This window comes from Amaranthus tricolor, chromosome 1 (genome assembly GCF_026212465.1).
Source record: "Amaranthus tricolor cultivar Red isolate AtriRed21 chromosome 1, ASM2621246v1, whole genome shotgun sequence".
NCBI lineage: Eukaryota > Viridiplantae > Streptophyta > Magnoliopsida > Caryophyllales > Amaranthaceae > Amaranthus > Amaranthus tricolor.
In genome coordinates this window covers 10804615-10832552 of record NC_080047.1, presented here as the reverse complement: position 1 = coordinate 10832552, position 27938 = coordinate 10804615, and the positions used below count along the sequence as shown (strand labels likewise).

The following is a 27938-nucleotide window of genomic DNA, read 5'->3' as shown; positions in this document are numbered from 1 at the left end:
TGATGTTTCTGGTCACCAACACCCTCATTTGCTAATAAACCCCTACCACTACATATTTTTAAAACTTAGCAGCAAAAACAAAATACTCTATCAAGTTCTTTTAAATAGATCAACCAGTTGTCACGCTTCTCTCCATTTGATAACACTCTAATAAACAAAACAGTAGTAGAACGCCTAGAAAATTTATCTTTAGGACTTGCAAAAGATTTTATTTTTATACTTTTTCCCTAATGAAGACATTGACGCACTGCTTTATTATTAACTTTTTTTAGAATTTTCTGCATTTTCCAGAGCACTACTCAACAGAACACATTCCAACCTACAAAAGAGGGAGACATTATGGATGTCCCCGTAGGTCTCGCACTTGCCAAAATTGTCTTGCAAGTTCTGAATCTGTCCATTTGGTCGGAGATTTACTCTATCATAGGTGTGAAATCCAATCTTAAAAAACTCAAGACCACTATGTCCACCATTGAAAGTATGTTTGATGATGCTGAAAAGAAAGAGCGGCTAAATCATGGAGGTCTCTCACACACGGAACAAGACAGACTTGAGAGGCTTAAGGAAGCTCTTTACCAAGCTGATGACTTGTTTGATGAGGTTATCACTCTTGCTCTTCGCAAGAAGCTTGATCAGGGTAACAAGTTCAGTAAGGAAGTACGCCTTTTCTTTTCATCTTCTAATCAGGTGTGGTCTGCTTATACTTGCTATCGAAAGATTAAAGAGATTCGGAACATGTTGAACGATATTGTGAAAGATCATCATATTGTTTCACCAGTGACAAATCCGGCCATCAGTGCAAAACCAAATGATGAAACTGACTCCTTTCCGTCAGATGTGGTTATGGGAAGGGAAACAGATAAGCAGAATGTGATTGATATGCTACGCCTCACTACTGATACAGAGGATATTTCTTTTGTCAGCATATATGGGATTCGAGGAATGGGAAAAACCGCTCTTGCGAAACTTATTTGTAATGATAACGACATTATAGAAAACTTTACCCTTCGGATGTGGATTTGTGTCTCAGATAATTTTAATGTTGAAAGGCTTCTTCGTAGAATCTACACAGAAGCAACAGACAAACCTCGTGAAAGTTGGTGGAGCAAGGGCCAACTCAAGACGAAGCTTCAACAAGAACTTCAAGAGAAAACACCAAGATATCTCCTTGTTTTGGATGATGTCTGGAACGAGAATGAAGAAAAATAGAAGGAGCTAGCAACTCTGTTGGCAACAGGTGGGAAGGGTAGTAGAATTCTGGTGACTACTCGCTCAAAAAATGTAGCAGAAATTGTAACTAACAAGAGATACGAATTGAAGAGACTTTGGAGAAAGATTCTTGGAATTTGTTTGAAAAGATGACACTTGAAGAGGGGCAAGATCAAATGCAACCAGACTTAGTTGACATTGGCAAGAAGATTCTCAAGAAGTGTGCCAATGTTCCATGAATTATTGGAAGCTTCCTTCGAAAGGAGGATAAAAGTACGTGGCAATCTTTTAAAGATATTGACTTGGCACACATCACACAAGATGGCAATATAATGGATGTGTGCATGATTAGCTATTATAATCTTCCTGTCCATGTGAAGAATTGCTTCACCTACTGTGCTCTATTCCCCAAAGATTACAAGATTATGAAGGATCAATAGATGTCTTTGGATGGCACAAGGCTTCATCTCGCCATCCGTTGGACAAAGTCTTGAAGATGCGGGTGAACGGTATTTCAAGATATTACTTGAGAGGTGCTTCTTCCAGGATGTGGAGCTAGGTGACAGTGGCAAAATTATTTCATGCAAAATGCATGATCTAATTCATGATCAAGCTAAACAAGTAGCAGGAGAACAAATCATGTCATACATCTACAAAAAGCTAGAACAAATCCATGAGAGAACTCGTCATTTATTTCATGGTGGTTTGCTCACGACAGAAGACATTGCAATTTACACCACCAACACGAAAAGAATGAGAACACTTTTGCTAGAGTGTCGGTTATGGGAAAGTGATCTGGAATGTTTTCATCCGAGAAATTTAAGGGCATTGAGCTTGCATGGGATGCATTTGTTTGTGTTACCGAGTATGATTGGTAACTTATTGCATCTGAGGTATCTTGACCTCTCCCGTAATGTTTTCTCTGAGTTGCCTACATTTATTACCAGGCTTTATAACTTGCAATCATTGAACTTGCGGGAGTGCCGTAGTCTAGAAATGTTGCCAAGCAACTTTATAAAATTAGTAAATCTCAGGTATCTAGACATACATCAATGTTCTAATTTGAAATATATGCCTCCATGGATGAGTAGAATGACATCATTGCACACGATCACAATGCTTGTAGTAAATGGAACGTTGTGGCGCTCAGATGAAGGACAACTTTCAAATTTGGAATTGCTTATCAATAATCATTCTGAGTTGATGAAAATACAGTTTAAAAAGTGTGCCACATATGCAATGGAAACTAGGAAACGAAAGAAATATCTTTTAAACCATAGATACCTTAGGGAGATAGAGATCGTGTGGGAGTCGGAGATTTCTTCGCCCAGAAGTAATTTTAGCGAGGAAGAAGCGTTGCTAGAAGACCTTCAACCCCCTAATAATATTAGAAAGTTGATGGTGGAGAATTATCCTGGTGTGAGGTTCCCGAGGTGGAATGATCTTGAAACAGGTATCTCAAATCTTGTTGAATTAAGAATCAGTTTCTTTACAAGCTTGAAGCAGCTTCCATTGCTGAGTCAAGTGCCGCATTTGAAGGTCCTTGAATTACAATCATTGTATGAAGTGGAGTATGTGGAGAGTAGTGGTCAAGATGGGTCTCATATATGTACATCATCAAAAACAGTAAAAAAAGAGTTCTTTCCATCCCTTGAAAAACTTAAACTACAGTTTTTAGGAAAGTTGAAAGGGTGGTGGAAAGAACGACTATGGTATTCATTTCCTCACCTTTCATCTTTGGTTATTGATAATTGTCGAGAGATGAAAACTTTTCCATTGTGTCCAAAACTGGAAGAATTGACATTGTGGCATTTCAATGGTGCATTAAACCCTATATTTATAGAGAGTAAATGTGAAAGGCCGTCATCCTCAAATATAACGAGAGAAAAACAAGGAATAGGAGGACTGAAGAAAGTCGTTTATATAGATGATGTGGGATACCTTAATTCTCTGCCTCTGGAATCTTTCCACAGCATTTCTCATATACTCATATGGAATGACCGCAATATAGAGAGTTTGACAACATGGAAAGCATTCCAAAGTGGTCGTCTATCCTCCCTTCAATTCCTTAAAATTAGCAGTTGTGAGAAATTGAAGACAGTGTCAGGGCAAGGAGTGTGGGAGCATCTCGCTAATTTGGAGACCCTCAAATTGTGTGACCTTCCTGAATTAGAGTTGGAGGATGCAAAAGAAGAAGAGAAAAATATCAACCAAAGAGATGAGGTAGAAAATAGACAGGAGGTGATGCCTTGGTGATTTCTTTCCCATTCTCTTCGTTCCTTGGAATTATATAAACTCCCAAAGCTGGAGAAGCTGCCAAAGGGGATGTTCCACTTGACATTTCTTAAATCCCTTAAAATAGATGCTTGTAAAAATTTGAAATCACTGCCAGAAGAGATGCAGCATCACTAATCCTTGCAAGAACTGCAATTATGGGATATCTCAAAAGAACTCGAGGAAAGATGCCAATCAGGTGGTGTGGACCGGCCTCGTATCAACCACATCCCTAGAATCATACTCCATAGACGTAGTTTTTAGGTCAGTCTCTTAAATTATTTTTTCTAGTTTTGCAACCAATTGATAAATGAGAAAGAGTATCCTACTAAGAAGTGAAAGTGTTATACTCTCCCTCTGTTCCTTAAAAAAGTACCCATTTGTCATTTTGGGTTACTTCATTTGTTGTTTCATAAAGAATCTTTCTATTTATATCACTAATTTTGAAAAAAAAAAAATAACCTTGTTTATCCTCATCTTAATATTTTAATAATGCTTAAGGTCTCCACATATCCTCCACTAACTTCATTTTAACATTTTCCTCAATCATTTATTTTTTAATAAAATAATGTACCCATTATTCTATTTTTCTAAATTTCCGTAAACATTCTTTGTGGGTACTTACATTAAGGAACGGAAAGAGTAGTTTTTTCCTAAAACCAAATCAATCATGCTTTGTTTGGTTTTATTTTTCCAAGTCAAATCAAAACACAATTAATCAAAATTTAAACCTATTTTCAAAAAAATAATACAATTTAAACCACAAACTAGAAACTTGAATTAATAAATTGTATTGGTAGGGCAAGAATCACATTTCCAATTAATAAGAACCAAAAAAAGCAATTTTGACTTGGTTCATAAATAAGAATCCGTAGAAAGGTGGGTTTATGAATAATGCCTTCGAGTTCATAGTCTCAAACAATAGACTCTACAAAGAGGATGACTGCCCTTATCTTATGAAGGAAGGACGTTATGAAGCAACAAAGGTAAACTGCATTGTAGCAACAAGCCATTTCTGGATATTTTGCAATAGCATACTGTATATAATAGGAAAGAATGCTAGAGAATATTCTTTAACGGATCAACAAACTATAATTTACATTTCTAGGAAGCAATAGAGATAGTTACCATTAATGGTCATCGAGATGTTCCATCAAATGATGAAACAAGTCTACTAAAAGCACTCGCTCACCAGCCTGTTAGTGTCAGAATTGAGGCTGCTGGAAGAGACTTCCAATTTTACAGAGGGGTAAGCCCTTCTGAACACTTTCCTAGAGGCAAAGAGAAATTTATCTTTCCTTAATCATGGATGGGACCCTTAGGTGGTAAACCATGAGCATGATCAGTATCAATAATTTTGCAGGGAGTTTCTGATGGCCATTGCTGAACTTATTTAAATCACGGAGTAGCAGCTGTAGGACACGGTTCAACTAAAGGATCAGATTACATCATCGTAAAGAGCTCATGGGGGCCAAAATGGGGAGAACAGGGATACATAAGAATGAAGAGGAACACAAGGCATCCCGAGGGACTCTGTGGTATCAACAAAATGGCTTCTTATCATATCAAGAACAAATGATGATGGTGACAGAATTTTTTTTTCCTAGATCACTTTTCTTCCTGCCTTTGCAGTAAACCAAGCAACAAACTCTATCAATAAGTGTAACTCTATAATACGTTTTATCAACTTAAAATTGACAAAGACATGCTGTATATTCTCTATGAGAATTATGAAAAATCAAATCATTATTATTCAGACATGTTCTTGATCCTTATATAAGTATTATTAGTTCCTATAAAAGAAAGTGAAAAAATGCAGAACAGTTTCTGTTTTGTTCCCTCAGTCTGAGCAATAAACATGCAGCCACTACACAGGTACCTTTAATATGACCCATGCAGCAAAAATGGCACTGAACAGGAGAGGACATCTGGCATTACTCAGAAGCACAAATTACTTAAGAAATTACCAACAGTATGCTAATGCTATACAGGCAAATCAAATCAAGTCAGAACTCAACAAAACCTGATGTATATCAGCGGATGCTTGGATGTGAGAATAAAATGTCCTTTTGGTGCAAAAATCTACCTTAGCTGGAGACTTCATTGTACTTGAAAACACAATCGTAAAGCCTTCCTCCTAGAAACTGAGCTACTTCTGGATGCTTGACCTGATAATCAACATCACAAGGATGAATTAGTTTCTCAGCCAAAAAAAAAATTTACAACATTCAATTTAGAGAAGCAACTTATACTGAAAAAATACCATTCCAATCTTGATAGAGTCACACTTGAATTGAGCATAAAGATTTGTTTCTATTCCACGACCCTGCAAAAATAACGAGAAAATCAACGAACACATTTACTGGAGTTAAGTACTTTGGTTGAACAAGCGAAAATATGAAAGTCAAAAGCTGTCCTCAAGGGATGCTGTAATTGCAGTGGCTTAATATACACAGGATCAAATTCCAGCTAAATGCACTTAATGATGTTGGGGGGGTCAAAGTATGCCCTTTTCCACTTACCCCTCCCCAGTCCCCAGCGAGGTTTGGATTAGTATAGGCAACCCAACAAGGGTCTTTTAGCCTCCCACACCCTTAATAGAAAGATTCAATGTAAAATCAAAAAACTATTCAGAAAGAGCTAGCTACAGTATGGTGAATTGCTCTAATAGTAATTCTACCACATATATCACCTTATAAAAGTTTCACCACAACAAAATAAGCAATTCCTATGACACCACCTCATTCATTGATTGGGATCCTAAGAATTTAATATGGTTTTTAGGGATACGAGGAAAGGATCAAGATAGATCACGGGAGTATCCCCCAAAAACCAAGAGCTGCCAATGAAACAGCCAATGGCTACAACCAATGTAATTAATAGTCAAGTTCTCCAGCTGGTAGTCATCGTATTAAGTAAATAAACCAATAATCCAACTGGAAAATACCAGCCAATTTAGATCTCTATATCCCCACAAGATCAACAAAAAACATAAGAGCTCTTGAGGCAATATTCTAGTGTATAATGGGAACAACTAGCACAACAGGCACTCAAAGCTACAACCATCCCTATCCTACAAGCATAACATTTAAGAGGATATAATTTAAAACAATAAAAATAGATATTGTGCAAAAAGATAGAATAACTAAGGCCCATTATTACAGCCAGTCTTCAAATTTTAGTTTTGGAATATCAAAAGTAATAAGTTCTACTTGTTCCATTTTTTTAATTACATCACTTTCCATTTTGAGCAAGTTTCAGCTAGTATCACTTCAGGAATTTTGAACTCCGCATAATGACTGCATCCAATCAGTGGCGGATACACGTGCCCTCATGTGACCACACGTGAGGGCACTGAATTTAAAAGAAAAATTAATAATCTGCTGCTGCACGGAATCGAACTCGCGACCGGAGTGTTGTTAGGCAAGGAGTGTAACCACATGTGCTCCCCAGCTTTCTTTACTAATATAAGATGTTATTTATTATTATATGTGTCCAGCAAAGCCCGATTAATACAGTTACAATTTCCAATACCATTTAAAGCCTAATTAATTCTGCTAAACATTAAACCCATCTTCCCCTGCAATTTGGTTCTTCACCAAAACTTCCGGCCACCCAGCACGCCCAACTGCCAGCCTCCCACCACAGCCGTCATCCGCTTGCAGCCTGTCTGCCGCCCATCTTGCCGCCAGCCCCCACTTTAATTCAAGAAAAAGGTATAAAAACTCGTCGATTTTATAGTATTTCCAATGATCTTATTACTTGTCGATTTCAAGATATGAAAACTCGACGAAATAGATTATACAATATTATTTTATAGTGTTGAATTGAAAACATTTTTCTTATATATATATATATATATATATATATATATATATATGAAGAAGTTCCAGTGAGAACCATCCTTATATGAGAACCATGAGAACCAATCTATCTGACAAAAAAAGTGTTACTTTTCAAATACAAAGTTACTTTTTTTGTTAAAAAAAGATGATACTTCACAACAAAAAAGTGTTATTTTCAACAAAAAAAATCCTAAACAAAACTCACAGAAACGTGTTACTTTTTACATTAAAAAGTGTTACTTTTCGAAAAAAAAAACGGGTTACTTTGTATAATTTGATTTTTGAAAATTTTTCTGACGATAACACTTTTTTGCTAAAAAGTAACAACCTTTTTTTAAAAAAACGTAACATTTTTTTGCCCAAAAGTAACACATTTTCTATAAAAAGTAATAGTTTTTTATTATGTAGATTGGTACTCATGGTTCTCATATAAGCTTAGTTCTCACTGGAACATGACCCTATATATATATGTATATATGGTTTTTTTAATTTTTTTATTGATTTTTTTAATCAATTGTGCTCCCACTAAGTTTCTATTCTGATCCGCAACTGCATCCAATACCAATAGCAACAAGAGAATAAGCAGGATAAACAGGTTGAACACAATGGACATGCTATCCACATAACGTAATCATATGCCACCACCCATCATTCATTGACCATCACCAGTCAATCAGGGTTAGAACAGGTACTGCTTGGCTGGTTTCTTCAGCAGCTTCATAGGGCTTGTCTGCACTAAAGATCATGGAATACAGATCTGCCAAATTTTCATATAAACCCATTTCCTGGGTGACGTTCAGTTTAGCCAACTAGGTTCATTTCCATGCAATTAATTAATGACAATGTAGGCTTAGGTCAAGGGAACTTTTTCCCCACAATGTATTTACTAGTTACATACCATTCCTTCCAGGATAACTAGGTCTGCATCACTGGCTAAATATCCAAGCTCTTGTGACACACTTGCAAGATCGATCACCTATAAGAATTTATATGGATTAAGATCATCATATAGAAATTGCAAATCCATAGAAAACGCATCTGAAAGGTACTAAATGGCAAATGCTTCTACTTACCGGTAAATCATTGCCAGAATTAGCAATCAAGAGCTTGGAGGTATCAACACCCAGGAGCTTTCCACTTTCATCCTTCAACTGGTTGTGGAAGAAGTTGTATTAGAAAGCCATATAGTAAGACTGTAAGAGGCATCAAATAGCAAGTTGTAAGAATAAAACACAAATGTGCTGAAAGGATCCATTACCTTTGCTATGATTTCAAACAATTCTGAATATGTAACATCATTAATGGAAGGCAACTCATTCGCTGCCAACACAACCTGCATCAGAATGATATATTACATAGGTGGTACAACACAACAACAGGAAAAATTGAGCTGCACAGTAATTAGAGGCTGCGCAACAGCAAAAACAACAATGCCAAAGCTTTGATCGCAACATATGGAATCAGCTTCTTATCAAAAAAAATAAGTGTAACATAATAGCGCTAATCACTAGTGATCTGAAAAGGTACAGCTAACAGATGCCAATAACTTTTAGCAAACTGACCCAAAAAAACGATGAATCATGGAAGGCATACAGTAGAAATTATTCAGGGAAGGTCCAAGAAGGAGCCATAGCATATGTTGTGAGTTGCATCTAGACATATACAGCAAGTGAAGTAGAATCAAAGTAAAGTTGTAATTTAGAATGAGGAAAGGCCAAGTACCTCTAACTGAGCAGGAGTTCGAGTTTATCCTATTGGCCTTCAAGACTAAAGTATTTTTTCACTCTTCATACGGCTTTTTCCCTTAATCCCCCTTTTCACCTTGATTCTTTCATCAAAGGTCTTGACTTTGACGATGCCTATATCTACTTTTTTCTTTATTGTTTTGCGCAAATATAATGTGGATTCCCTAAGGCGAAAGAAGACGTTCCTGGTATGACAGTGCAACCCATGGTGTTATGAGGAAAACACACTTCCAACAAGGGTCGCAAATGACTCATAGAAACAGTTGAACTTTTATTTGGTTCTTGAATACACGGAAATTGGAGCAATAAGGTATCTCAAAATTGAGGTCTCTTTTCTCTGTCTACTGGTCTTGAGTTTTAACCTTTGCCATCTCCATTTATTCAGGCAGAATAGAAGTCACTAATGCACCTTGTTCTGTGGCTGGTAAGACTATCTTATTAAACACTTACAAGATCATTTTCTCAAACCTGTAACAAAAAGAATCAGATGCATCCAATTACAAAGGTTGGAAATGAAATTCCAAGCTCGTACTCACTAGTCATGGGTTGAGAATGGGAATTGAACAGTATGAGATTAAGTCTCCCATTGTTCCAAAGTAGCTACTGGTAGAGTGGTCGGCTATCAACCGATTGTTAAGAGGTTCGAATCCTACTTGGGGAGATTGGATCAAAGTTGAGAACTAGGTTGTATAGTAATCTCTGCAGAACCATTTTCAGATTGTAATTGACCTAACTTTAAGGACATAGAAATAGGAAAACAGATAAATCATTCAAGACACTTTATAACAGAAAAGGGTTCATGTGCATTCAACTGGAGCAACCGCCAATCATCAGCAAATAAATACGATCAGATTACACCTGCCCCAACTTCTCATATATATTTTTATAGCAAAATAAGCTGGAACTCAAGTGAGTGAGTTTCTCCAAATGTGTGTTCATAGTAAAATTTTAATGGTCATTATGAGAAAAAACAAACCTGTGTGCCACGACGTAGTAGTTCCCTAGCAAATGGCAAAATGCCCAAGATAATATCTGCTCCAGAATTATCAACAAATATCACAGCCTGTCATATGAGAATAGTATAATTGGCAGCTCAGGAACTTAGTTAGACAAGACTAAATTTGTATGCAGGAGTGCAACTGTCAGTTATCTAGAAAAGAACTCACCTTTTTCCAAAACTTTTTGTTCCACTTCAACTTGAAGGTCTCAAGGTCATCAATAACCCAAGGTCGAGGTAGAAGGTTCTGACAGCTGGCCAAAAAGGACATCCCATCCTTTGAGAATACCTCTGCAAGCTTCATGATATACAGCAATATGAAAACTTGGTATGCTAAATTTAGTATCACATTTTGACGACAAAGTAGAAAATGTACAGATTATTTATTTATAATATTGCTTTGAATAACTAAACTAAAAAAAGACCCCAAAAGAAAATTGCAAAAGATCTAGTTACAAGCCTCAATACAGACAGCAAAGATCCAGTTACCAGTTTCAAGACATAAATGAAAGAAATCCAATTTTTGAAATGAATGAATGGAGCTATCCTATTACTTAGTTTGTGTGTCATACATGCAATCCATAGCACCCAACTTCCACGAGCTCTAAGATTGTAATTAGCACTAATTGCAATATGTTTACAGCACAAAAGGGGTAAAATACCTGTGCAGAACCAAGGTCAAATATGTTCCCAGCAAATATTCCTCTAACCAGATTCTCCAATCGTTTCCCTGGATCTTCAATAGCATCACTAAGGCCCACCACATCACGAAATAAAGTTATGGCCTTTGCATTCTCTTCATCCTGCGGATATAGAACAAAACTGATCAACATATGCAAGTGTCTATGTCATCTCGTAATGTTACTTTCTGATTTGTATTACATAAAAGTCCCAGTTATTACTTATTAGAAAACCCCAAGCAAAGAAAAACGAAAAGTGAGTCAACAATATTTAATTGCATACCTTAACTTTCTTAAATATATCTCTAAATCCCACTTCACGAAGCACTTGCTCTCGAAGCCTGCAAAGTAGCTATTTTGGAAAGAAAGGGTTTGAAAATGTGAAATACTGCAAAATTCACATATATAAATCACAGAAAAAGCTTCAATAACCCATCTACAAAGAAAAAACTCGTACAATGCAATCAGGTGGACCACCATGACTCTCTGGATCTTTCTTCAAATCTTCTAGTATTTCACCATACCTTTATATATACATAAAATGTCAAAGGGTGCTATTCAAATAACAAAATTAACATAAAGCTATGGCAAGAATCACATCATACCTTCATAAGCACAAATCGTGTCGATGGCACATTAACATTCACTATTTAAAGCATTGGTAATAAAATAAACTTGATACTCCAATATACAACAACAATGCCAAAAACCTTAATCCTAATTCCTAATAACAAAGGATTTATACTTAAATATAAGATTCAAAAGTTCCCCACAAATCTTAAGCCACCATTTCCTTTGATAAAACGTAAAAGTTACAACAACAACAATGCGAGAACCTTAATTATGGGGGTGTGGCGGTAACACTCTCATGAGTAGGTTTTGGTTCATTTTTTCCTAAAAAATTTTTTTGAACATTAGACTTAATTATGAGGATGTTACAAAAGGTATGCCCACTCGGCCATCGAAACTTTTGCATTTTCGCTACTCTCATCTTTCTACTATGACCTTTTCTAAAAGCCCAACATACAGTAGCATCAGCTCAATGGTTGTTCAATAAAACTTGCTATTTAACTTTAAGGGCACAAGATCACATGATATTTCAGGAGCGCTCTTTATTTTTGCCACCCACAATCAATTATATGGGTCACATCTTATTGGATGTCCCCACTACTCTGAAATATGGGCCCAAGGTATTTGGAGAGCGATTTCTTTCTTTTCTAGTTGTATATTGCTTCTCATTATCTAGTTTGTTCTAAATTATACTCCATGTACTCTATCTTTATCCAACTTAATTTAGAAACCTCGTGACTCCAACTCTTGTCCCCATCATTCTAACTTATCATTTAGCCCCTGCCTAGTCTCATCTACCAAAATAATGTCATCGACAAACAACATGCACCAAGACACATCTCCCAGTACTATAAACCAAAAAATTACTATGCATTGGCACATTGAAAAAACTGCTCTCGGTTACATTAATGCAAATGTATCAGTTATACGAAGCATAAACAACTTAGCCGGACCATTACAGAAAGATAGCAACACCGCCAAAAAGAAGTAACTTGTTTGACAATATCATATTACTGGAAAAAGCTGCCAATGTATGGCTTTTTATAAGATACAAATATCAACATAAGGAGAACAACTAAAAGCAGAAGACTCTTTTCAAATATAATCAGACTTGCATAACTGAAACAAAATAATACCTTTCTGCAAATTTCTCAGCTCTAACTTTAGCATCTGGAACTGTGTCATCACTCTCAGCCCGTTCTCTGTAAAAAGCCAAGCAAAACAGAAAAAATCATTAATAAACAATGAAACAACTAGTCACTAAATTTCAGCTTCGGGCACAAAGGAAGCATCATACATGATTGTATAACAATACTGGGAATTAAACAGGCAATTCATAAGCATAACATAGCCACCCAAACACATCCAGCAGACTCCTTCCCACACACCCTCCAAGCCCCACCTTCACCATCACAATATATCAATTAAAAGGAAAGGCTTTGGACCCTCAAAGGTGTAGAATATGATGCAGAAAAAGGGAGAAAAACATAGCATACAAGCAAACACAAAGAAAGACCAAAGCTTTGCAACAACACAACAAAGTTTAATGGTATCTCGGACACTTTCCTCAAAAGTGATTATATTTCTTTAATGATTCAGCAACACAAAAAAGAAATCTCTCACCATTGTAGCTCACCCACTAGATCTTACAACCTTCAACAATAAAGTCTCTCATAAATACAAAAACAAGACTCTCTAAAGTTTAACAACTCTCTCTCACTTGGTTTGTATTCTCATCCCAAATGCTTAAACCTTGATTTTTGATTTAATGACCCCTTATATAACCCATTAAATCAGAAAAGGAATCTCCCAAGGACAACACACAAAATGCGTCTCAGTACAGCAAAAATAGTAAACTGATGTGGCCAACTCAAACGAGCACCTAACCGCTTGAATGAGCATGTCACTCCATAACCTTAGCTGCCCTTTTTGTCTCGTGCTGTTGTCTCATGCTGTTCAAGCAACTCCTTGCTTGTTCGAGCAGCCTATGCTCCTGCACCCTTTTGGCACACCATTGCTCCATCACTATAGCATTTCGAAACTCCTTCCTCAAGCCACACCTCCTCCCTTAAATTTCCCTCACTTCCTTCATCCAGGCAAATTAGGCAACAAGCTTGAGATGGGAGATTTGGTTTTTGACACAACATTTAAGACAAAGTACAAGACCATGTTTGGTAAATGGCTAATAACCAATCAATTATAGCAGTAACTGATTCATGAAGTACTGACTAACTAGACTAAACCAATTCTTATGACCATTTCATAAACAATTTGGTAGAAGTACGCTGATAAGCAACCCCAAGTTCCGTAATCGTATAATAAACTTCCTAATCATGCAATTTCCTCATTGCCTAATACAATGACAGAAGCATACAAGCCCATCAAAATCAAGCAAATTCCTCGCTACTTCCTCTTCCATTCCAACAATCCTAATTAGAATTCTAAATTCATCACGTATCACAGAGACAATATCATTAATCAACTATCACTATAGTCTAATTTCAGATCAAAAAACTCATGTATAGGTAAAATCAATGCAAAAAAGGGTTTCAACCGAACAAAAACATTAATCATTCAACTTAGTCAAAATTTTCCATTATAATACAGAATTGATGGATTCTATATCTTGACAACAAAACGAAAAAGTAAAGAAACATACAATAAATATAAAAAACAAAATGATGGAGAAAAAGAAAGGAAGAATACTTGAAAGAAGGGATGGAATTGGCAAAGAGGTTGATCCAAGCGATTTCAGTAGGAGTAGGTTTTTTAGGGTTATCGTTAGGGAATCTGTAAGGAATGGTACATGCCCTGTAATTTGACTCGATCAATAATGGAAATGCCGCCATTTCCGACGAGCTCTCCATTGATTCTCTCTGACTTACACGCTTTTTCTCTCTCTCTAGTCGAGTAAATCTGGGTGTATGAGAGGAAAGTATCAGCAAAAAGAAGGGATGCCTAAAACATGTTCGGCTTCTTCCACACGCAACCGCCCTGGTGGTGTGACTCGGGAAGAGATCTGGTGGAGTGAGAAAATACTAATTAATGTGTCTAATTAAACATAAAAAATTAAACGGATATTTCATGATATACCACTGTTTCTTCGAAATTCACCATATACCACACAAAATGTTCTAATTCACCATATACCATTGAGTTTTCGTCCGTTAGCACAGAATACCATCAATGAAAACTGCCGTTAGTGTGCCGTTTGTGGTAAATTAATAATTCACCATATACCATTTACTTTTTTTATTTGCGTCAAATACCATTTTTTAAAAAATATACCCGTTGGAATTATGATAAACAAAAGAAGTGTCATACAAACCAAGTAGTTAACATCTTGTTCAAAAACAACTTGACAATAAACATTATTCACCAAAAAAATGACACTAAACAATGTTAAGTAGCAGCGTTTCTCTTCCCCCTAGTGTTGCCTTGCTGTGAAGAGGAAGCTGCATGTGCTGCCTTCCTTGATGATGTCTTTTTTGCCTTGTATGTCACTGCATTGTGGCCTAGTTCTTTGCATAGGCTGTATTTGTTATTCTTATGCCTCTTTCCTTTTTTGGCTTCATGAGCAGCTCTTCTCCTTTGCTTAGGTGGTCTGCCGCAATTTCTGGCACATCTAGTGAAGGCCAGTGAGTTGGATCAGCCATGGGGTGGATGTGGTCTCCATAAGTGAGTTTGTAAGCAGCCCCCTTGTAGAAAGGTGAGACAAAGTCCCTAGGATCATGTCTCTGGTTGTAAATGACCCCTTAGCCCATGCTTGCAAGGGATCCCTAATCCTTGCCATTTCCCACACCCACAAGTCATATTTCCAAGGGTGACAAGGAACTTGACATGGCCATCCCCGACCTCAAACTCTCCACCACCAGCTGTAGTGACATGGCAGAACCTAGAATCATCAGTCCTAGTCGCCAGCACCCCCTTTGCATGCTCTGTTAGATCATTAGGTTCCATGCTTACTGCTTTATCGAACCTGGAACCCATCCTTTTCATGCACCAATTCCTGACATCTTAATTATTCAAAAAACAAAAAAAAAAATCACAGTAAGCAACAACAATTTTTTTGCATTTAAATGAGCAAAACAGGGACACAAATTTACCTTCCAGCAATGTCAACACAGGCATGTCCCTGTTGACCTTTGTTATTGCATTGAATGACTCTACGAAGTTTGTTGTGTTATGATCACAAAAAACTGTCCTGTCAAGCATGTGCACACTCCACTGCTCTTCTACATTTTTGAGATAGTCATATGCTGCTGCATCAAACTCTTTTATCTTGGACATAGCTTTTTCAAAAACGTACTCATTGTAGACATTTGCCGCAATCCAAAACATCTTATGAAATGCTGCCCCACTCCATCCTGTAACCTTGCAATTTGAGTACAAATGCTGGCAGCATATTCTCCTTGTAGCTCTTGGGAACACCTCAAACAATGCTGATTCAACCCCCCAAAAAACAAGACTAAGTTAATAAACAGCTTTATAATCTCAAATTAAAGACAAATAAGAAACTTACCCTCATCCGGTCACTAATAAAAGTCCAGTCATCTTTCTGAGATTCATACTGAGCAAACAAGCACCTCAAGTTTCTGAAAAAATAAGTCCGGGATTCTATGTTCTCTGTGTCAACAATCCCATAGGCTAACACAAAGATCTCATTATTCCCATCTATTGCAACTGCAGTGAGCATAACCCCTTTGTAATACCCACTTAAATGTGCACCATCTATTCCTATGATAGGTCTACAACCACCTAAGAATCCTCTCACTTGAGCTGCAAAAGATATGAAACAGGCCTTAAATTGCAAACTGTTAGTCCATGTAACCAGAGCATAAGACTCAGGATTTGTGGACTTTATCATTTCAGCAAACCCACCATGTAATTGCTCCATCGCTAAACTCTTCACTTTGTATAACAATCTCAACTTCACACTGACTACAGTTGTCATTAATGGTATTCTGTGCTAACGGACAAAAACTCAATGGTATATGGTGAATTGAAACATTTTGTGTGGTATATATTGAATTTCGAAGAAACTCAGTGGTATATCGTAAAATATTCGAAAAATAAATTATCACGATTAATATAATATTTTAATTTTTTATCTATTATAATATCAATTTTTTAATAAATCATAAATAATAAAACATTTATGGAGTATTTTCTTCCGGCATTCTTGAAGTTGTTGGTAACCTACAATTGCAGGTAATTTGACTTTTTTTCAGTCTACCCTAAAAACCTAAATCAATAAAAATTAGTAGTTCCAAACACATAAAATATCAAAAACAAAACTTGATATATGAATAGAAATTATTTTAGTATTTAGATGACAGTGTTGTGATCTACAATTGGGTTATATAACCTACAATTGAAAAACCAAAATAAAATTAGTAGAGAACCATTTAGAAAAAAGAACTAAACCCTTAAATACCATCACCGGTGTTTTACGAGAAGAAAAAAATAAAAATATTAAAATGATAAATTACCTTAAAGTAGTAGCTTGAAGAGGTTTCGTGGGTTGAAAACCTTCAAGCTTTAAGAAATTTTGTAGGTCGAAAAAAACAACTTGAGTTGCACATGATTAAGCTAATGGAAATTTGGATGAAATTCATTAGTAGGTATTTTTTTTTTAAAAAACAAAATGTATTTCCTATGTACTATTTGACAAAAACATTATTCTCAATACTTTTTGATAAAAAAGTTCTTTTTAATTAATACAATTTTTTCCTATAAAAATATAAAATTATATTGATATTGTTTTTTGATGAAAAAAAAATCTATTGACTTTTTTCTTTTTTTAAGTGAAAATTAGAATTGCAAATATTTCCAAAAGTCCTATGAAATTGGCTTATTGAGATGGAAAATGTACTCATTTGTTGCTATATTATTTGGATATTTATATTTTAAATGTAAAATTATTAGTGAAAGAATAAGACATAAAAATAAGTGAAAACATCGAATGAAAAACAATATTGACCTTGTAAATGAGACTGAAATAAAAAGTGGGTTTATGTGCATAAATAAATTATACTTCCTCCTGTTATGGGTCAAATAAATAAACCCATAATTTATTTAGTCAAACTCTAAATCACCTACCTCAGTCCAATAACTTCTTAAAATAACTACCCACTACTCACTATAACCTACCACTCACCTATCATACCCATGATTCCCACATTAATTCACTATCCAACCTCTATTCTACCATTATAAATACATATTGCATACATCATTTGCACCCGACTAAGCTTTGATATTCTTACCGTTACTCCGCATAAATACACCGCCCACCTACTTACAATCTATACTTAACCAAATATTTCTTCATAATCTGAACTCATCCTATAATCCGTTAATCTTGCATTCATTAATTATCATATATTAATTACTTTCTGTTTTCCGATCTGAATTGAGCATCGGAGGGATTTTCCGGGAAACCACCCCAGAACAAGGCTAACGTTGTATTGCAGGATTTGAGGTCTCATCAGCGGGAGGATCATAAGATTGACAGTTGTTCCCGATTACACCTATCTCCAGGTATTTTAAGTGTCTTTTGCACTTTCTCGTTTCATTACCGAAACACCTTCTATTTACCCTAAGTGTTATATTTCTATTTTGGATATGTTGACTTTACAAATGAGACTATGAAATAAGACATATGTTCCATTTTCTTATTGAGTCAAGTCATCTAAATGTTTCAACTCTATATTGGATAAGTTAACTTTACCAATTTACCATTACTAAACTTTTTTTTTTCACGCATTTACATTTACTAGATTCACTTTACCCTTATCAAAATTTAAAAAACACAACATTTTTTCTCTTTTATATGTGATCTATTCGACCATCTAAAAAATAGTAAAAAGTCAATTGATACTTTGGATAAATAGGAGGAAGTAGCTAAATGGGTAATATATCTATCTATAAAATGAAAACAAAGCATATTAAAAATGACAAATGGGAAAATAATAGATTAATCTATTGGTTGGGACTTGTGTTTTCTCTTTTACTTTTGTGAAATTGTGACATTAGTTTAATTCTTAATTTTTATTGGAATAATTAGTTCCCTTGCTCCCTCCCCTTTTACATATAGGAATTATGTAGTCTAGTTAGTATAAAAAGACAAAAGGACAAATGATGCCTTCTTATCTCAATGGCCAATGCAGTATTTAGGAGAGGGAAATTCTTCTGCATAATAATGTAGATATGCAAGCTGTAAATTTATTTTTGGACTTTGGGATGATGAATTTCTAATCCTTCAGGTTTTTAGTCAAGGTAGAGTAGTTTGATATAATAGTAAAGGAGTAAGCAAATGCCTTTTATCTTAGTTTTTTTTTTTATCGGCTTTTTAGTTGATCAAACTGTTAAAATACAAAAAAAATATATTTGATAAATAGTTTTAAGCGAATAATCAAAAAGTACTCAATTTTACTAAACACTTCATAACAGGTTAGCTGGCTTAAACAACTAGCGATCACAGCTAGCATATCAGTTAATATTTCAGTTGGTTAAACCAAACAATAACTGCGGCCAACAACAATCGCTAACAATAGATTTTATGAATAGGCCTTCATGTAACTTTTTAGTCTTTGTAAAAGTTTGTACTCTATTTGTCCCACTAGTCTTGCCCCAATGACATTTAGTGGAAAAATTAAGAAAAACAGGTAAAATGATATGTCACTAAAAAAAGACAACTTTTCGACTAAAATCCACCGACTAACCCCAAACTGAAATTACCGACTGACTTTCCAACTAACAGGCGTTAGTTGGAATTTTCGACTAAATTGTTACTGAACTAATTTTTGGTCGGAATTTTAAATTAGAAAAAAAGAGAAATTTACCATTAATTATTTTCCGACTGAATTTTCGTCGGAATTCACCGACCATTTTCCGACCGAAAATCGGAATTTAGTCGGTAAAACTTTATTATTTGAGATGATGAGTTATTAATTATTACTATTTATTAATTATTACTATTTTATTATTATTATTATTATTATTATTATTAATTAGATGCCTAATAGGAGTAATAATATACTAATTATATACTAATATAACTAATATTATAATAATAATACACTAATAATAATAATAATAATAATAATAATAATAATAATAATAATAATAATAATAATAAATACGATTAATTACATTGATACAACTAAATTAATAATGTATTAGTACTACACTAATACGATTAATAATAATAATAATAATAATAATAATAATAGTAATAATAATAATAATAATAATAATGTACTAGAAGGTGGACCCTTGTTCCATACTGATGCAATTCTCACTTTGTGTTGTTTCCTTCAACTTTTGTATCTTTTTGTTCATGCAAATAATAAATTCTTTTATTTGCCAAAAAAAAAAATAATAATAATAATAATAATACCACTAATATGATTAATTACATACTAATACTACTAATACTACACTAATACGACTAATTAAATACTAATACGACTAATTAAATACTAATACTACTAATCACACAATAATACGACTAATACTACACTAATACGACTAATTACATACTAATACTACACTAAAACGACTAATCATACTAATACAATTAATAATACACTAATACGACTAGTAATAACTAATACGATTAATACGACTAAATAACTGATAAAGTACTAATAATTATATATATATATATATATATATATATATATATATATATATATATATATATATATATATATAATCAAATAAAAAGGATAAGGATATTTTTTGTCACTGACTCACTGTATATATACTAATACAAATACTACACTAATGCGAAATACTAATAATACTAATAATACGACTAATTACATACTAATACTACACTAAGACGAGTAATCATCCTAATATTATAAACTATACACTAATACGACTTATTATATACTAAAAGTACATTAATTCGACTAATTATATACTAATACAACTAATATTATACTAATGATATATTAATACGAATAATAATGCACCAATACTATAATAATAATAATAATAATAATAATAATAATAATAATATTACAACTAATAATATACTAATACAAATAATAATACTAATAATAATACACTAATACGACTAATAGTACACTAATACGACTAATAATATATTATTAATGCATTAATACGACTAACAATACATTAATACAACTACTTATATATTAATAAACTAATAATACACTAATACTAATAAAACACTAATACAACTAATTACATACTAATAATAAATTAATTAGTACTGCACTAATACGACCTTTTTTTGAGTAAAACTAATACGATTAATAATGCACTAATACGACTAAATAACTAATAAAGTACTAATAATGCACTAATACGAGTAGTAATATACTTATACAACTAAACTAATAATATACTAATACAACCAATAATAATACTAATACTACACTAGTACGACTAGTACTACACTAATACGACTAATAGTATACTAATACAACTAATAATAAATTAATACTAATACGACTTATATTATGCTAATACAACTAATATTATACTAATGATACTCTAAAACAGGTTATACTAATGATATACTAATACAACTCATATTAAACTAATAATGCACCAATACGGTGATAATAAAATAATAATAATAATAATAATAATAATAATAATAATAATAATACATTAATTGGTAGGAGTGTTATTATGTTATAAGTTCAATAACATAGCTTAAAGTATCAGTAATCAACACTTGGCCTACTAGTTGGAGCATAGATGTAAAATCCATGAGGTATTGGGTTTGAAATTTTCAATGCATTTGTGTATAAAGCAGGTGGTGGGTGCCATTTGGGCGCCATGTGGGAGTGCAATGTTTGCCATGTCGGTGCCACGTGGGTATGACGTGGCATATCCATTTCATCCTTTTTTTTGTTTTTTCCAATCACCTGGTGGCTGGAATCTGGTCGGAAAACTGGTCGGAAATTTTTTAAAATTTTTTTTCTTGTCATTTTGGGATAAATTCTGAAATAGTGTTTTCCGACTAATTTTCGACTATTTAAATAGTCGGAAATTTCCTACTATTTTCTGACTAACGTATTAGTCAGAATTTTCGACTAATTTTCTGACTAACCATGGTTAGCCAGAAATTCCGACTGTTTTCCTACTAAAGTATATTCCCGACCATTTTGAACCGACTACCCCAAAATAGTCAGATATTAGTCGGTATAGTTCTATACCGACTGATTTTCGACTGTTTTGGGTGGTCGGAAAGTTGCTGTTTTTTTTATAGTGTTTTATGAGAAAGTGAAAAAAAATACACAGATAAGATGAAAATATAAGTTAGATGTACAGATGAGAATGAGAAAAGTTGGAGAAAACAAAATAAGATACCAGTAATGCTGAATTGCTGATAGCCAAGAAATGATAAATTAGCCAAGAGACTCTAAGAACAAAACTTCAATAGCTATTACTTTCACAAACTACAAGCCATTTGTTCAATTTAATCTAATGGCACAACTGTTGCAAGTACTCTGTAGATGCTACCATGTACAAGAACAATATCTAACATGAATAGAAATTTGCTCTACCAAAAGCAACATGAGCAGCTTATCACATGGGCAGAACAAAAATACACCGTCAATTTTAAGGCGTTATTTATTTTACATTTTTTGAAAATTTAAGGTCTAATAACAAATAATTAAACTAAAGCAAAAGTAATGTAACTAATAACAATTAATATTTGAGACTCCTAAATTTAAAGGGTTCTGTGTTGTCGGACACTTTACACATGCTTAGAGCCATCTCTGCTCAATCAGATAGCATGAATGCATTATTAGAGCCAAAACTTGTGGCACTTTCAACTAGATTGTCATTTCTTAGTCTTTGAGAATCTCAGGCATCGATACTTTTCTCCACTGACTGTGATTTCCAGTGCTCCATCCTGATTATCTTGATTTGATGCAGTTCCCATCAGAACACTCTTTTCCTTCTCCAGATTTTCCCTCTCCATCTTTAGTCTTGCCTCTTGACGAGCAATCTCAGCCTGCAATACAAGAACATGATCACATTCCCACGCTACCTCGTGTATAAAGCTTTCACTGAGGAAGAAAAGCAATTACTTGTACGACCCGTTTGATTAGGGTATTAAATGATGCTAATGGAAATGATTTATAGTGAAAATTTCATCAAAAGTTCCTTATCATTCTTATGGTAATGAAATTTTGATAAAAAAAATTTTTTTTATTTACAAATTTCCACTACCACCTAATATCACCTCTCCTAATCGTAATACATTGGAATGAATTATATAAAGAAAAGGAGATGATTGAATTTGGACAAGCATGACCATCAAGGTAACCAATAGATTTTTCAACACTAATTTTTCATTCCCATTACCACCGTTTATTATTACTTACCAAACGGGCCGGTAGCGTATTTACATAATGAAAACAGTGACACAACATAGAATTCAACAAGTTGTCTAACAGAAGTACAGAACTTAGATCCCACCTAAATCTGAAATGAACCATCATTTTCAGCCTCCCTCACTTGCTAAGTTGCTAGTAAGAGCTGATCACATCCATAGCCTCAACCTCCCTACTGTCAACGTCTCAACGACCTACAGAATGTCACACTCTTTTACACAAATTTTTAAGAGAACTAAAGAAGAACCAGTAGAAGCAAACTTAGCTACAGCCTACAAATGGGCATCAGGAAAAGCAACATGCTATTCAAATCGAGTTTTCTTGCTATGTATTTCCAAACTATACCAAAATCCAACATTTGAAGGAAGCGATGTTCATCTAATGAGATTAATGGTCATTAAACATGAGAGCTCACCCAAAAGAGTAAACTAGCTTAGTAGGTGAGAGAGTCTATTTGCCTACAAACCCCACACCAATTGCATATACAACCGATGTGGAACAAGTCCCATACTTTGCAATGGATCATAACACAACAATGTACGGCATCTAGACCACATCCCGACTTTTCAATAGAAACCAAACCATCCCACGTAACAAAAACTAAATTTGTCATCAATACTACTCCATTACCGACTCACTTATGCAGTTATGCTAATCTCTTATCAAATGTCACAACTCACAAGTCACCAATTTTTTCAGCTAATTACTCACATCCTTCCATCAAAGTACAATCTATAAACAACCATAGGCCACAATTTTCAGTAAAGCAAAAGCAATCCATCAAAATAAGGTCACTCTTTTCCAAAAACAATGAAGAAAATAACCCCATCAATTCAAATTCAACCCAGAACTTCCCAATTTACATAACATTACACAATCAAGCTGGCAAAAACTTCATCACACAGAATTCCCATTTTCAGCAACAAAGATTCAATTGATAGAATATAGTATTACGGAAATACAAACATCAGGTTAACTGTATAAACTTTTTGTTGAGTTGATTCCTACATGGTACTAGCCCTCACCCCTCCTTTCAAGTAGAATTAATCTTGTCTTGTGAATGAATGAATGATTAAGGCTTAAAGAATCAAACTTTATCCCTAAGACACCCAAGATTTGAGATATGAAGACTCTTGTTCTAAAACAACTTTAATCAATGAAATAGAAATGGAATGCAGTAGAAAATAAGTGCAAAATAAACAAGACACAATATCTACATCGTTGTAGCTAGCTTTCATTGTGAGTAGAGAACACAATGGTGTTCTTCAAGAACTCTTATAATGGAGTATTGCACCAGAAGAAGAGCATGGAGAAGGTAGTGTTAGTGTTTAGGGTTAGAAACTTAGAATCAAAATAGGTTTATGTGTAATGTCCTTTTATAAATACTAGGAGTGATAACCCAATGATTGGGACAAATGCCCACAGCACAAAGAGCGGGTACAGCCAGAGTGCTCGTTCGAGCACTATGGCAAAGACATTTATTGGCTTCTTGCTGCTGCTGCCTCGCTTAAGGCATGGAGCACTTTGTCTTGCCTTGTTCGAGCATAGTTAAAGAATATCACAAACAAGCTTATGACTTTAGTCCTCTTCATCATACACCTCCTATGTTCCCATACTCCTACATGCATCAAGTACCCACCATGGTGCACTCAAGTCACCGAACTCCAACATCTAGTATCCATACTTCTATCACAAATGACTCTTGTGTGAAGGGTGGTGATAGAGTATCATGGCCGTCAATTAGCAAAGCAAAGCGGGCCGGGGCTCTAAATTTTTTAGAGCCAAAAAATATATTTTCATATGTAAGATTGATATTAGGGCTTTGTTATAAAAATAGTTAAAATGTCAATAATACAAAACATTAGGGGAATGATAGTATTAGGCCTTAAGTTTTAGGGTCCAAACATGAATGAGACAGCCCTTTATAATACATAATTATACATTACATACATATTATACAGCTACTAGCTTAGCTTGAAGCCTTTAACTTCTGGTTGACATTGTAGTGTAAAAATAAAGCTTCATCGCATCATATTGATCGTGTTGTAAAGATTTCAAAATGAACGATACGATATTCTCCGCATTGTAAAGATGTGAAAAACCGTGTTTTAGTCGTATCAAGAAACATCTTACAATTTCGACCGATATTTAGATGTTACCGCATCACTCCGATTATTGCATCACCATTACGATTATGTTTGACATCAAACTCAAACTTACAAGCCTATTAAATTCCCAATATAGAAATATCAATTAACAAAAACCTCATAAAAGGAGAAAAACAAGAATTGACGATACCTCACGACGAGAAAGTTCAGCTTTCCAAGCAGCTTCACGTTCAGCAACTTCACGTTCACGTTCTTCAATATAGCTCTGCATTTCCCTCTCCTTCATAATTCGATCTTGTATATCAGCTTCCAAAGCTTCCTTTAACTCTTGCACAAACTTATCCACCACGGTTTTAATCCTCAACGACATTCTGAAATTCAAAATTCAAATTCAAATTATACCCAGAAATTGGAGGGTTTTCTTTCTGCATTCAGGAATTTGTATCAGTTTTATAGAGTTCCATGGATAAGTTGATGAGATAATTGTTCGAAGATGGCAATAATGAAAATTTTGATTCTAGAAAATGTTGAGTTCTACTGTTTTAAAAGTGTCACTGTTGATTTAGAGAATGGATTGTGGTCTAGGTTTCCGTTAGAGAAAGATGGAAGAAATGAATATTATTAACTTGACTTGTAAGGTTGTATGGACGGGTATTCTTTTGGCCAAATCGAAAAAACACGGTTATTCTAAAAGGCTATTTCTAAATAGGTCAACACATTATATATTTTTTAAAAATATTGTAAATAAGCATTAAAAAAGATATAAGTAAATATTTAAAATATTAAAAATAAACATTAAGAATAATTTAAACAGACATTAAAAACAGGGTCGCCCCTAAGCAAGTGCAAAACATGCTTACGCTTAGGGCCCCAAAAAATATTAATTTTCAATTAGTGCTAAGGTTTGAACTTATATATATATATATATATATATATATATATATAAAATTGTTTAGGGGCCCATAAATAATCTTTCGTCCCAGGCCCCTAATAACTTAGGGCTGGCCTTGATTAAGAATATAGTAAGTAGACATTAATTTTTAATGGATTGGACTTGAGATACGTCTCTCAAGAGACTAGTTGTTGAAAAAATAAGTTTATTTTTAAAAAAATCTCAAAATAAGTTTAAAGAAATTTTTATTTTCAAAATAGGTGTATTCGTGTCCGAGCCTTAACAAGGGTTTGTTAACTGTTGTTGATAACGAGCAAGAGAAAAAAGTATATCATGACTTTGTTCGCTGTTAGTAATAAGCAGCAAATCCTAATCTTAAACTCCAACACAGTGACATTCGTTTTAGAAATTAAAATTTTTCTAGATTATTTTGAGAATTTTTTTAAATAACTTATTTTTTTCAATTTTTTCTATTCTTTTGGCCTATTTTTGTGCATTCCTTAAACGATGAGGACATATAGGAATCTCTTGCCATTAGCGTGAAATTTTGAAATACAATTGAGTGTGGTACTATTAATTGTGACTTTTGATTAATCTAATATTTTTGAAGAGAATTGTACTTTTGTAAAGAATAAATTAGACAACTATTGAATCATAATTAAAATAATTTTTTTAAGTTAGAGAATTTTATTCTATACATAATTAAGTGTCAAATTGAAATTTGTTTGATTTTGATTGTTACTATGTTGTCCGAATGAGATTGCTATAATTAGCATTTGAATGTAATAATTTTTGAGTCAAATATAGCAATTTCAATAAAACATAGAGAAAAACATAAAATAAATATGCGCTTTCAGTTCAATACACTTGAAAATTTAAAAATAACTATTGGCTATATGTTTCAGATGAATTATAGGTGTCTAAAAAAATAATATTAATACCATAATATATTATGTTATTTATAAAACTTAAAAGCGAGATGACTGTTAGAAATTCTAAATTAGTATATCTTTTATATAATAGATTCTTAATGTTTTCCCTCTAAATCTTTTTGATAATAGAATAATCAGGAGAAAACATAATACATATAATTCAAGGACCATAACTGCCTATAGAGGTACCTATCTATATTTACAAATTTATAAACATGTATCATTACAAAAACCAAATTTAAGCTCAATTATACCATCAAAATTGTAATGTATTAGAAACCAATCTCATCCATCAGTTATATCAATATGTGACCTTAGACTAATCACTTAGAATCCTCACTTAACTCACCATCAATAGCACATTAACACCCATCATTTAACATAGCAATAAACTCTATAATAATGCATGACAATAAAAATCATAATAAAGCTCACCATTATTCCTAGTTTAATTGGCCCTTAAATATACTATTAAGTGACACATTAACTCACCCATAAATTAGCAATTATGTTCTTTCCGTTTTAGAATATTCTACTTTGGAGAGAAAAATTTGATTAAGATTTTTAAGACATATATAGATGATAAAATATATGAATATATCTATGTGAGATGTTGTGATTCATCTTAATGTATACTTTTTTATTATATATTTTTTATAATTTTTTATGATGCGTATTTAGAGATATTAAGGATCAAAATTTACTTTGAAAACTGTGCAAAAAGTAAATGGGAAGAACATTAGGAAACGGAGGGAGTATTTAATTGCCTTTTACTGCACCCTTAATGTTGCTCTCAACATGATGTGTCTTGTTTTGAGTAATAGAGTCACTACTATCACACATAGATAATTTAACACTTGTACTAACATATAGTCTTAAAGTGATCACTAACATCCTTAAATTGATCACTCTACACACTTAAAATCTTAAAGTGATTAGTTACAATCTTAAAATAATTATTTACTACTTACATTGTAAACACTTTGATACCTCATTTGTTCTTAAATCTTGATCTTCTTGTTATACGCCAAGATAATTGGAAATAAAAATTTATTTTCTACATGTTAAATTGATGATTGATTAGTTAGTAAATCAAATTTCATCATTGATCATTACGAAAGCAGATGATGATGCTCTTACTAATTTTCAAAACATTTTCTGTCATTTTCGAATGGTGATGTTTTAAACAATGAAGCAATTACACTAATGCATTTTTGTTTTTTTAATTAGTTTTTCTATTAAATTGCTCTACTTTTTTTCTCTATTTTTTCCTCGCGTGGAAATAGAAAAATA

General features: G+C 33.7%; 4 protein-coding genes across 6 annotated transcripts; 1 reads left to right on the top strand and 3 right to left on the bottom strand.

Moving 5' to 3' along the window:
* The first annotated feature begins 1659 nt into the window (after window positions 1–1659).
* On the top strand, window positions 1660–4870 carry LOC130826482 (putative disease resistance protein RGA3). The gene is made up of 5 exons (XM_057692084.1): window positions 1660–3450; window positions 3602–3682; window positions 4359–4469; window positions 4592–4732; window positions 4847–4870. The coding sequence occupies exons 1-5, from the start codon at window positions 1660–1662 to the stop codon at window positions 4868–4870; spliced, it is 2148 nt and encodes a 715-aa protein (XP_057548067.1).
* Window positions 4871–5177: 307 nt separating this feature from the next.
* Window positions 5178–14353, bottom strand: LOC130811494 (damage-control phosphatase At2g17340-like). Of its 3 annotated transcripts, none has more exons than XR_009041177.1 (13): window positions 14027–14352; window positions 12457–12522; window positions 11208–11274; window positions 11034–11102; window positions 10733–10873; window positions 10240–10368; window positions 10050–10136; window positions 8587–8661; window positions 8402–8479; window positions 8227–8304; window positions 5747–5809; window positions 5507–5651; window positions 5178–5411 (listed from the first exon to the last, which is right to left on the bottom strand). XR_009041177.1 is itself a non-coding variant. In XM_057677820.1 (12 exons), the coding sequence occupies exons 1-12, from the start codon at window positions 14185–14187 to the stop codon at window positions 5571–5573; spliced, it is 1095 nt and encodes a 364-aa protein (XP_057533803.1). In that variant the 5' UTR covers window positions 14188–14353; the 3' UTR covers window positions 5178–5570. The 3 variants fall into 3 exon arrangements, 1 of the variants encoding a protein (XP_057533803.1); XR_009041188.1 differs by having other exon boundaries at window positions 5178–5393; XM_057677820.1 differs by having other exon boundaries at window positions 5178–5651; window positions 14027–14353.
* Window positions 14354–15049: 696 nt separating this feature from the next.
* LOC130826431 (uncharacterized) lies at window positions 15050–16274 on the bottom strand. Its single transcript, XM_057692043.1, has 3 exons — window positions 15843–16274; window positions 15427–15694; window positions 15050–15336 (listed from the first exon to the last, which is right to left on the bottom strand). The coding sequence occupies exons 1-3, from the start codon at window positions 16272–16274 to the stop codon at window positions 15050–15052; spliced, it is 987 nt and encodes a 328-aa protein (XP_057548026.1).
* A 5484-nt stretch (window positions 16275–21758) lies between these two features.
* LOC130825590 (uncharacterized) lies at window positions 21759–25417 on the bottom strand. Its single transcript, XM_057690901.1, has 2 exons — window positions 25012–25417; window positions 21759–22331 (listed from the first exon to the last, which is right to left on the bottom strand). Exons 1-2 carry the CDS (start codon window positions 25189–25191, stop codon window positions 22158–22160), a joined length of 354 nt encoding a protein of 117 aa, XP_057546884.1. The 5' UTR covers window positions 25192–25417; the 3' UTR covers window positions 21759–22157.
* Window positions 25418–27938: the final 2521 nt, after the last annotated feature.